The sequence below is a fragment of the Theropithecus gelada genome, chromosome 6, assembly GCF_003255815.1.
Source record: "Theropithecus gelada isolate Dixy chromosome 6, Tgel_1.0, whole genome shotgun sequence".
Lineage (NCBI taxonomy): Eukaryota > Metazoa > Chordata > Mammalia > Primates > Cercopithecidae > Theropithecus > Theropithecus gelada.
In genome coordinates this window covers 128,988,638-129,001,201 of record NC_037673.1, presented here as the reverse complement: position 1 = coordinate 129,001,201, position 12,564 = coordinate 128,988,638, and the positions used below count along the sequence as shown (strand labels likewise).

General features: G+C 40.5%; 1 protein-coding gene across 2 annotated transcripts in view; it reads right to left on the bottom strand.

Moving 5' to 3' along the window:
• Positions 1 to 12,564, bottom strand: part of RAD50 (RAD50 double strand break repair protein) — an 87,652-nt gene that overhangs the window by 34,013 nt on the left and 41,075 nt on the right. For both annotated transcript variants that reach the window (XM_025387171.1, XM_025387172.1), the window contains exons 14-16: positions 4,368 to 4,557; positions 3,837 to 3,963; positions 2,887 to 3,080 (exon numbers count right to left, since the gene is read on the bottom strand). In XM_025387171.1, the coding sequence (XP_025242956.1) occupies positions 2,887 to 3,080; positions 3,837 to 3,963; positions 4,368 to 4,557 (511 nt within the window). The remainder of the gene's footprint in view (positions 1 to 2,886; positions 3,081 to 3,836; positions 3,964 to 4,367; positions 4,558 to 12,564) is intronic.

Genomic DNA, 12,564 nt, shown 5'->3' with positions numbered 1-12,564 from the left:
GTGAATCTATAGAGGCAGATACAATTATTTAGTAATTACTTCAATATATGTCTATTTTATCATACTGGGAAGTGGTATGGTGTGTTAGGAAGTCAAATGCCTTCAGTGTCAGAAGATCTGTCAGAAAATCAACTCTGCTTCCTATCAGCTGCATAAACTTAGGCACTCGTGAGACATTTGTAAATCTCAATTCCTTTTTCTATAAAGAGATTTCATCATCTAAATAGGGTTGCTGAGGCACTGAATGGTTCAATGTCAAAGTGCTTTATAAACAGTAAAAAATTATACAAATGCAAGTAGTATTATTTTAATATCATATTCTGAACCTCTGATATTTTGTAATCCAAAATTATTTAAGAAATAAAAATTTACAGTAATTATTCAGTAATATACTTAGTGCTTATTGAATGAGTACCCATAATTATATAAACCTAGGTAAGACTGTTTCTAAAACTGTTTATAACTGGTTGAGTCTTAGATGTGATTAATCTATATAAGGGATGTCAAAAGGATTCCAGTGGCAACTGAGTGCCTGCTCACTGTATTGGTAAGGATTCTGAAACCACATCTGGAATCAAATGGAAAGAGTGCTATGACTGAGAGTGTCTGCTATAGATAAAGGATCTGCAGATAAGACAAACCTCCTGTACAAGCAGGAATCCTTATACAGAGTTAACCAACCACCACCTGACCACCTCCAATAACATTTGCTGCTTAACCAGGCAGCCAGTTCTTCCTTATTATGGCAAATTCCTTCTTCCAGAAATCTTTACTTACTAGTACAAGTTCTATCACTTAGGAACCACACAAAGAATGATTATACCATTTTCATTTGATCCTCATAACAGCTGGTTTTCAAAGGGAATGCTTCCAGTTTTTGCCCATTCAGTATGATATTGGCTGTGGGTTTGTCATAAATAGCTTATTATTTTGAAATATGTTCCATCGATACATAGTTTATTGAGAGCTTTTAGCATGAAGGGGTGTTGAATTTTATCGAAGGTCTTTTCTCCATCTATTGAGATAATCATGTGGTTTTTGTCTTTGGTTCTGTTCATGTAATGGATTACATTTACTGATTTGCATATGTTGAACCAGCCTTGCATCCCAGGAATGAAGCCGACTTGATCCTGGTGGATAAGCTTTTTGACGTGCTGCTGGATTCAGTTTGCCAGTATTTTATTGAGGATTTTTGCATCGATGCACATCAGGGATACTGGCCTGAAATTTTCTTCTTTTGTTGTGTGTCTGCCAGGGTTTGGTATCAGGATGATGCTGGCCTTATAAAATGAGTTAGGGAGGATTTCCTCTTTTTCTATTGTTTGGAATAGTTTCAGAAAGAATGGTACCAGCTCCTCTTTGTACCTCTGGTAGAATTCGGCTGTGAATCTCTCTGGTCCTGGACTTTTTTGGTTGGCAGGCTATTACTGCCTCAATTTCAGAACTTGTTATTGGTCCATTCAGGGATTTGACTTCTTCCTGGGTTAGACTCGGGAGGGTGGATATATCCAGGAATTTATCCATTTCTTCTAGATTTTCTAGTTTATTTGCGTGGAGGTGTTTATAGTATTCTCTGATGGTAGTCTGTATTTTCTGTGGGATTGGTGGTGATATCCCCTTTATCATTTCTTACTGCATCTATTTGATTCTTCTCTCTTTTCTTCTTTATTAGTCTGGCTAGTGGTCTATTTTGTTGATCTTTTTAAAAACCCAGTTCCTGGATTGATTTTTTTGAAGGGTTTTTTGTGTCTCTATCTCCTTCGGTTCTGCTCTGATCTTAGTTATTTCTTGTCTTCTGCTAGCTTTTGAATTTGTTTGTTCTTGTTTCTCTGGTTCTTTTAATTGTGATGTTAGGGTGTCGAATTTAGCTCTTTCCTGCTTTCTCTTGTGGGCATTTAGTGCTATGAATTTCCCTCTACATACTGCTTTCAATGTGTCTCAGAGATTCTGGTATGTTGTATCTTTGTTTTCATTGGTTTCAAACAACATCTTTATTTCTGCCTTCATTTCGTTATTTTAACTGGCAGTCATTCGGGAGCAGGTTGTTCAGTTTCCATGTAGTTGTACGGTTTTGAGTGAGTTTCTTAATCCTGAGTTCTAATTTGATTGCACTGTGGTCTGAGAGACTGTTATGATTTCTGTTCTTTTGCATTTGCTGAGAGTGTTTTACTTCCAATTATGTGGTCAATTTTAGAATAAGTGCAATGAGGTGCTGAGAGTTCTGGCCATTACACTAATAAGGAGCATTTCATATTAAAGAAACGTGGACTGAGGTGATGTATGCCTGTAATTTTGGGAGGCCAAAGCTGCATTGCTTGAGGCAGAGTTTGAGACCAGCCTGAACAACATAGTGAGACCCTGTCTCTACAAAAATTTTAAAAATTAGCCAGGCGTGGTGGGTTGTGCCTGTAGTCCCATCTACTTGAGAGGCTGAGGCAAGACGATTGCCTGAGTTCAGGAAGTCAAGGCTGCAGTGAGTGAGCTGTGACTGCACCACTGCATTCCAGCTTGGGAGACAGAGGAAGACTCTTTGTCTCTAAAAAAGAAGAATAGGGTGGGGCATAGTGGCTCACGCCTGTAATCCCAACACTTTGGGAGGCCAAGGTAGGCAGATCAACTGAGTTCAGGAGTTTGAGACCAGCCTGTCCAATGGCACAACCCCGTCTCTACTAAATACAAAAATTAGCTGGGCGTGGTGGTGCACGCCTGTAATTCCAGCTACTCGGGAGGCTGAGGCAGGAGAATCGCTTGAACCCAGGAGATGGAGCTTGCAGTGAGCCCAGATTGCACTACTGCACTCCAGCCTGGGCAACAGGGTGAGACTGTCTCAAAAAATAAAAATAAAATTAAAATAATTTTACAAAAAACATGTATGGATATTCTTACCTTTATCTCTCTGTACAAAGACTGAACTTCAGTGGATAATTCCACAGTCTGCTCCTCCAGTTGCTGACGACGTTGCAAATTAGTGGATATCTGAAGTTTCTCAGATTTTAGCTCATTTGTTATACTTTTTAGATGCTGAATCTGTTCCTGCTGGTCCTGTATAAGCTTACGATTCAATTCAATCTTACTAGAAACTACACAAGAACATATTAACACAGTAATTAATGTAAGGGTATAGAAAATACTATTTGTATCATTCTTCCCATTTTTATTAGTCTATGGAATCCACAAATGCTGAGTTTCTGTGGGCCCCACCCACTGCAACAAACATATAACGAGAACCCTGCTAGCTCCCAAATCAGCTTGATGTCCCCTGCTGACCACTCACAGGGAAAGCTCACAGGGCAGGTATGACTGAGAAAGAATATAGCTCATGGCCAGGCCGCACTGGCTCATGCTTGTAATCCCAGCACTTTGGGAGGCCGAGGCGGGTGAATCCCGAGGTCAGGAGTTTGAGACCAGCCTGACAAACACAGTGAAACCCCGCCTCTACTAAAAAATACAAAAATTAGCTGGGTGTGGTGACGAGTGCCTGTAATCCCAGCTACTCAGGAGGGTGAGGCAGGAGAATCACTTGAACCTGGGAGGCGGAGGTTGCAGTGAGCTGAGATTGCACCACTGCACTCCAGCCTAGGCAACAAGAGCAAAATTCCATCTTAAAAAAAAAAAGAAAAAGAATACAGCTTATTTGACACTCTCCTACTATTCAAAATCTGTTGTGCAAAGTAAGAGAACAAAGAGAAGTGATGCTTTTCAGAAAAAAAGAGCGAATATACTGTGGACTGGAAGGAACTTCCTTGTCTATGTAACAGGTATAAAATTGAGTATAAAAGGCATGTGCTGGCAATGCTGAAGTCTCTATGGGTACAGAAGGACACAGACTGTATTACCTGTGTCTAACTTGTGCTGTTTCTCTTGTTTCTCCTGGTTGACTTGTTGGACAGTTCGATCTAAGTCTATTCCTTGTAGCTTAGCTGCTTGTTGTGCAATTTTTCTTTCAACATCTTTAAGTTCCATCTTAGGAATATAACAAAATTATTTCCTTTAATAAACTTACTGCATTATTCAAAATCTTTAAAAATTAATTGCTATTATCATTTTTTAAATCTAAACTTATAAACCATTTCCAGATACAATTTTAGCAAAGTATAACAGTATAAAAGTGAAATGATGTAAACAAAAGGAAGCTGACTAAAAATGAAAAACAAACAACTGTCTTAATTTTTAAATTTATGAATTAAAAAATTTAAACCCAGGGATGTAAACTAAGCAGTTGCTCCCTGAGGGCATCTGAAATTCAGGATGGGGAATTCTAAACACAACCTGTACCTGAATACTAGCTACTATTTTTAACTCTCACACTTCAAATTCAAGCTACCATGGAGCAAGTTTTATTCTGCCTTAAACTACAATAAACTTACCTGGAACCTCTCCATAATTGTAACATCTGTCAGGCACACTTTAGCACTTTCTTCTTCAGGCATTATTGTACCCAAGAGTGTTTCTTGTTCTTCTATGTCGTTCTTTAGGCGCTGTATGTCTCTATTGACATTCTGCAATTTGTTTCTTAATTCTGGTATTTCCTTCTCCTTCAAATCAATTATGCTTTGCCTAAATAGAAAACACAATTAAAAATAAAGTATCTGATGTTTCTCACAGTTAGACTGAGGTTTTGTGTATTTTTAGGAAGAATACCACAGAAGTGACATTGGGGTATCCTATCAGTGGGTAGAGAATCATGATATCAATATGTCTTATTACTGATGATGTTAATCTTTATTCACTTGGCTTAGGTGGTGTCGGCCAGGTTTCTCCACTGTAAAGTTACTGTTTTGGTCTTTGTAGTTAATAAGTATCTTAGGAGAGAAATGTTGAGACTACGTAAATATCTTGCTTCTCCTCAACTTTCTGCCTACTGATTTTAGTATCCACTGACAGATCTTCCTTGCAATAATTATTACTGTGGTGTTTGTCAAACTGAGAAATAGTCTACTAATGAACTGGTCATATTCACCAAAAGTGTTAAGGTCATGAAAGATAAAGACAGACTGTTACAGACTGCAGGAGCCTAAGGAGAAATAACAACTAGATGCTATGTGGGATCCTGCATGGAACCCTGAAACACAAAAGGCATTGATGGAAAAACTGCTAAATTCGATGTAGTCTGTAATTTAGTTAGTAGCATTATACCAATGTTAATCCTGGTTTTGATAACTGTATTATAACAGAGTACATAAATAGTTAATATCAGGAGAAGCTGGGTGAGGGATATATGTGAATAATTTGTATTATTTTTATAATTTTTCTGTAAACCTAAAATTATTTCAAAATAACAACTTTTTAAATTACAGGAATAAAAGGAAGGAAACCAGCCATTAAGTCAAATGCTACATGGGTTTAAGGTACAAAATGTCAACCGATTTTACTGGTACTCATTACTCTAGCTAATGAACTACTGCCTCCATGGCAGGTACTGACAACTATTTTTGCTGATGCCTCTGAAACAATAACACATATTTAATCTTTTAAAAAAATTTACTTCAGAAATATTCCAAATTCTTATTTAAAATTATATGGAATTAGTATGACAAAGCAGTATGATAAATTAAACTGGTCTCTAATGGGAGTCTTATTATAAACTAAAAGAATAAGCAGAAACTCAAGTGGCTACTACTTAATGATTTTTTAAAAATGCAAACTATGATCAAGAAATGCCAACCTGACCTGTGGCAACAGACTTATAGTTTTTTTTTAATTTTTTAATTTTTAATTTATTTATTTACTTTTTATGCTTTAAGTTCTGGGGTACATGTGTAGAACGTGCAGGTTTGTTACATAGGTATACACGTGCTACGGTGGTTTGCTGCACCTACCAACCCATCATCTACATTAGGTATTTCTCCTAATGCTATCCTTCCCCTAGTCCCCCACCAGCTGATAGGCCCCAGTGTGTGATGTTCCCCTCCCTGTGTCCATGTGCTCTCATTGTTCAGCTCCCACTTATGAGTAAGAATATGTGGTGTTTGCTTTTCTGGTCTCCTGTGTTAGTTTGCTGAGAATGATGGTTTCCAGCTTCATCCATGTCCCTGCAAAGGACATGAACTCATCCTTTTATATGGCTGCATAGTTACTCCATGGTGTACATGTGCCACATTTTCTTTATCCAGTCTATCACTGATGGGCATTTGCGTTGGTTCCAAGTCTTTGCTATTGTGAGTAGTGCCGCAGTAAACACATGTGCATGTCAGACCTATAGTTTTTTATACCACAGAAATAGGAGGTATTCTTATTCCATATGAGTATAACAAATATGAAGGCATGGAGATTATGAATAATTCCATGCCAATGTTACCTCTTGAACACTGTTGTCACAGATCAGTAGTTGGCCTTAAATTATGTGCCCAATATCTAAAAAGTAACACAGCTATGATACCCTAATAATGATTGCCAAGCATTTATTAAACTGGGGACATCTCTGTGAAGAACTATAGTTATACATACAGTTTTAACCCTATTTTTACATTTTCATACACACACACAAAATCTTTCATCAGTATGGTCCAGGTTTTGGTGCACTCTTTTTTGATGATTACCTAAGATGTTAAAAGAAGTGTTCTGGCTGGGTGTGGTGGCTCACGCCTGTAATACCAGCACTTTGGGAGGCTGAGGCTGGTGGGATCACCTGAGGTCAGGAGTTCAAGACCAGCCTGGCCAACATGGTGAAACCCCATCTCTACTAAAAATACAAAAAATTAGCAGGGTGTGGTGAAGGGTGCCTATAATCCCAGCTACTTGGGAAGCTGAGGCTAAAGAACTGCTTGAACCCAGGAGGCGGAGTTCAAGTGAGCCGAGATTTGTGCCACTGCACTCCAGCCTGGGCAATAACAGTGAAACTCTGTCTCAAAAGAAGTGTTCTAAGAAAAAGCAGAGAAGCTTCCCTGAAGAATGCACTGGAGAGATCTATTAGGGTTCTCTGGGTTTGTTTTTCATTTTTATGACATTTTATTTTTTATATTCAAGAGTTAATTTTTCTCATGGTTCACAAGGTTTTAAAAAATATTTTCAATAGATAAATCATAATTGTAAACATTTATGGGGTACAATGTGATGTTCTATGTACACAATGTACAATGATTAAAGGTAATTTAGCATATCCATTACCTTTTCTATCATTTTTTATAGACAGATATTTGAAATTTACTCTTTGGATTTTTGTTTTCTCAGAAACTCAATTCACCTATTTTTGGACAGCATTCCTTTTCTAAGGGGATTGTGTGTAAAAAGGCCCACACAGATATGGTACTGAAAAAAACCTGTGGGAGAAATGGGGGGGAAATACCAATTGAGTTTGTATTCAAATGAGGTGCTATAATAAATGAATCTGAGTCAGTACTATACAAAATGATAAACAGGTATATTTTCAGCTGAGTTCTCAGTCATGATGTTAGTTTTACATTAGGTACTGGTGAATCTGAGGCTTTAAATGAAGTATTTCCTGCAAAGAAGCAAGATATAGCTCCCTACTACTACTCTGAGCTCATCTTCCACAACTCTTCCCTTTGGCCTTCCGGTCAAATATGTCTCAGAGATTTTGTACTGCCTGGAATATTATTCTGGACAACTGCATGGCTGGCTCCCTCACTTCTCTCAAGTTTCCACTCCAATGCCACCTTCATCAAGTCCCCCCCACCACCCTTCAGCTACTCCCTATTCCCTTATCTTGCTGTATTTTTCTCGATGCCCCTGATCATCCCCCGGTGTATTATATATTCACTTATTTGTCATCCATCTCCTCCCCACTGGAATATAAACTCCATGAGGGCAGGGACTTTGTCCATTTTGTTTACTGCTGTATTACCTGCACTCCAGTAGACTGCCTATCTTGGCTGCACGAATAAACAGTTCTCATGATAGTGTTGGCATCAAGGGCATATTCTAAAGGTGAAAAGGCAAATGGCACACAGATAAATTTAATCTTGTTACTTTACTCCTCTTCACCAATAACCTTCCACCTAAGTGACTATCATAAATAGACCTCCACAATGTCTCTGAAAGTGACCCCAGGGGATATCTGAAAGTAGTGTCTTAACCAGAGGTGGCAGGAAGCTTAATGACCATGTAAGTCAATCTCCTCACTTTATGTGGGGGATACTAAGGCCCAAATGAGTTAAGTAACATCCTTAAGGTCACCCAGCAGAGTTGGAATTTGAAATCAACCTGACTGTACCCTTAGGCAATTGCTTTCCTATATTTCAAAAAACAAAACAAAACAAAACAAAAAGTCCTCTTGGTTGAGCATGGTGGCTCATGCCTGTAATCCTAGCACTTTGGGAGGCTGAGGTAGGAGGATTGCTTGAGCCTAGGAGTTCCAGGCTTCAGTGAGCTATGATCAGTTACACCACTACCCTCCAGCCTGGATGACAGGAACAAGACCCTATCAATCAATCAAGTCCTCTTAATTCATTATTGACCTTCCATTTGTGGATTTATTTAAACTTTAAAAAAACGTGTTTTATAATGTTATTTCCTACTATTGGGAAGAAGACTTCCTCTCTCATTTGTCCCAAACTCATCCTTCTCCAGTTTTCCAGAATGGCCCATTGACATTCTGTTAAGAGCTTGCTAAACAAACGGGGGTTCATCATTTCCCTGCTCTTCAGGTTTTCAAGTTTTGGTTCCTTTATGAAAATGGTTTCCCCACACACGTGTCCTCACTTAGCAGCCCTGCCAGCATCTTGGTCCATTTTTAGTGCTTCCTCTAGGCTTTTTCTAGCTTCAGGTTCTCTTAAAATGTGTGGTAACCAGACATTTAACTGGCTAAACTAGCCAGGTAGATAACCTAGCTGAGCCCAGTCATCCCATGAAACCATGAAAAACTAATCACTGTGAGACAGTTCTTTTTTTTTTTTTTTGAGACGGAGTCTCGCTCTGTCACCCAGGCTGGAGTGCACTGGCTAGATCTCAGCTCACTGCACGCTCCGCCTCCCGGGTTTATGCCATTCTCTTGCCTCAGCCTCCAGAGTAGCTGGGACTACAGGCGCCCGCCACCTCACCCGGCTAGTTTTTTGTATTTTTTAGTAGAGACGGGGTTTCACCGTGTTAGCCAGGATGGTCTCGATCTCCTGACCTCGTGATCCGCCCGTCTCAGCCTCCCAAAGTGCTGGGATTACAGGCTTGAGCCACCGCGCCCAGCCTTGTGAGACAGTTTTGAGGGGTGTTGTTACACAGCAATAAATAACGGGAATAGACACTACAGTTCTCATTCATTCAACAAATTGTTATCAAAGTTACAATATAGAATATACAAATGTGTGGTTGCCTAGTCTCTAGGTAACCAGAATGGCACATAGATGCTACTGCAGATATAGGGTTATGCAGATTGAAGTCAGTCACAAGTACTTTGATACTCTTTCCATCAAGAGACACTGTATCCTCCCTCACTGAATCTTGGGAGTCTCTGTGACCACTCTGACCAATAGAAAATGAAGTGTCACTGTGCCAGTTTCTTAGTCTAGTCCTTAAAGGACTTGCAGCTTCCACTTCCTGTTCATGGAATACTTACTCTTGGGATAGTCTGTTTAGGAACCCGGTCACTATGCTTCCAAAAGCCCAAGACACATGCAGAGGCCATGTGAAGACATCCTGTTTTGAGAGCCCCAGCTGAGCTGCCAAACAACAGTCAGCATCGCTGTCAGTCACGTGAGCCATCAAGAACATCCAGCTCGGTTACACTTTGAGATGACTGCAGCCAACATCTGACTACAACCATAAGACCTCAAGTGACAGCCACCTAGCTGAGCCCAGTCATACCACAGAACCATGAGAAATTAATTATTGTGAGATAGATTTGAGGTTTGTTACACAGCAATAAATAATTGGAACAGACATTACAGTTCTCATTCATTCAGCAAACAGTTATCAAAGCTGCAATATACACGGAACTGTGGAGATACAACAATAAGTAAGACATGCACTTTACTCTTAGAGGGGAAACTGTGGCCCAGCACGGTGGCTCACTCCTGTAATCCCAGCACTTTGGGAGGCTGAGACAGGTGATTGCCTGAGGTCAGGAGTTTGAGACCAGTCTGGCCAACATGGTGAAACCCTGTCTCTACTAAAAATACAAAAAAATTAGCGGAGTGTGGTGACGTGCGCCTGTAATCCCAGCTACTTGGGAGGCTGAGGCAGGGGAATTGCTTGAACCAGGGAGGTGGAGGTTACAGTGAGCCAAGATTGTATCACTGCACTCCAGCCTGGGCGATGACAGCTATAATACGATGTTAATTTCTGCCATTTATTGTATAACTGTCTAACACAGAACTAAGCTCATATTTTTCCTACATGTACTTTCTACCAATTTCAAATTTTATCCATTTGATCTTTTTATTTTCAATATACTATCTTATTCCTCTCCTTCCTTTTTATTCTCAAACTACTGCTTCTGTCTCCTCATCTCTGTGGCCCCAATAATCTCGTTTTCACCCTTGATGCTTGTATTTGTTATCTCTTGTTGCATAACAAAGTATCCCAAAACTTAGCAGCTTAAAATAACAGCACTTATTATTTCTCAGAGATACCAGGATCAGGAGATAACGCTTCTCACTCAGGGTCTCGCATGAAGTTGCAATCAAGCTGTAAGCCAGGACTGCAGTCATCTTAAGGCTTGACTGCTACAAAGTCTATTTCCAAACTCACTTGCTCAAAGGCCTCAGGTCCTTACCACAAGGGGCTCTCCAGAGGGCTGCTTGCAACATGGCAGCTAGCTTCCCTCAGACAAGAGACAGAAGGGGACAAAGTGGGTGAGAGAGGGGAAGAAGAGGGGGAGAGTGAGCAAGTTCACACGAGTGAGGGTACGTGCACATGCGAGCACAGAAGAAGCCACAGTACCTTAAATAACCTAACGTTGGAAAGGCCATACTATCACTTCTGCCTGTTTTATCAGTTACACAGACCAATCCTGCAACAGCATGAGAGGGGACTATACAAGGGTATGAATACTAAGAGGCCGAGATTACTAGGGACCATCTTAGAAGCTGGCTGCCACGAACCACATCTTCTTAGGCCTTTCTTTCTCCTTTTCCTGAAACTCCTCCTTGGTTTTCCAGGGCAATCACTTTCACTCTCCTGGATTTTCTGCTTCCTAAGCTTTTCTCAGCCTGTTTCAGTCAATATACTGATACTAGATTAATTTTCCTAAAATACATCTTTCATTAAATCCCTTAGGTTGGCTCCTCCTCATCACCTATCAGAAAGAGTTATAACTAGGCCTGAATATAATGTAGCCCTATCTCCCCAGTGTACAAGATTCAATCCCTATAAATAATTGCCCAAACTCCAGATAACATTTCTACTGCAGCATAGGTCATACTCCTCTTCCCTTTGCACCATGTTCTGACTTCCATCTCCTCTCGGTTGAGCTGAATGAACTTCTCCAGGCCTTATATTTCTCTCCCTGCCTCATTCTCAAAATATTTTTCTCATTTTGTATCCACTGACTCTTCCCTTCTTAACTAACACATTTGTTTGAATCATTTTGTTAAGCACTTTATTAAGCCTAGTTTTCTAAACGCTGAATTCTGAGAGCCTGTCTTCTTAATCAGACCATTAGCTCCTGGAGGGTCATGTCTTAGGTCTCTGGGACCAGCCTTGTTCTCTATGTTCTGGGAGACACTAAGGCAATCATCACCTATTTCCTAACTTGATTTTTATTTGTAAACAGAACATAACATGAATTTCTTGTACAAGTGAGGGAAAATATAAACAACTGAAAATCTTTTTGAAAGTGGAAAAGACATTAAAAACATAGTTTAAAATCTGTCTTCTGGGAGAACTTTTCAGTACTTAAATTCTTTTGCTGGGTTCATAAAGTGGCAAGTCGACAGTCCTAAATCTGTGAAAATCTATGCCCACAAGCTAAGTCTTGGGAATTAAACACACATACAAAAGAACGTAGACTATGTCTACCTCACATTTTAAGAAATAAGCTTACCGGCCATGCACGGTGCTCACACCTGTGATCCCAGGGAGGCTGAGGTGGGCCAATCCCTCGAGGTCAGGTGTTTGAGATCAGCCTGGCCAACATGGTGAAACTCCATCTTTACTAAAAATTACAAAAATTAGCTGGGCATGGTGGTGCATGCCTGTAATCCCAGCTACTGAGGAGGCTGAGGCATGGGAATCGCTTCTGGGAGGTGGAGGTTGCAATGAGCCAAGATCGTGCCCTCCAGCTTAGGTGACAGAGAGAGACTCTGTCTCAGGAAAAATAAAAGAAAGGAAATAAGCTTACCTTTAGGCCGGGCGCGGTGGCTCAAGCCTGTAATCCCAGCACTTTGGGAGGCTGAGATGGGCGGATCACGAGGTCAGGAGATCGAGACCATCCTGGTTAATATGGTGAAACCCCGTCTCTACTAAAAAGTACAAAAAAAAAACCCAGCCGGGCAAGGTGGCGGGCGCCTGTAGTCCCAGCTACTTGGGAGGCTGAGGCAGGAGAATGGCGTGAACCCGGGAGGCAGAGCTTGTAGTGAGCTGAGATCTGGCCACTGCACTCCAGCCTGGGCGATAGAGCGAAACTCCTGCCTCAGCCTCCCAAGTAGCTGGGACTACAGGCGCCCGCCACCT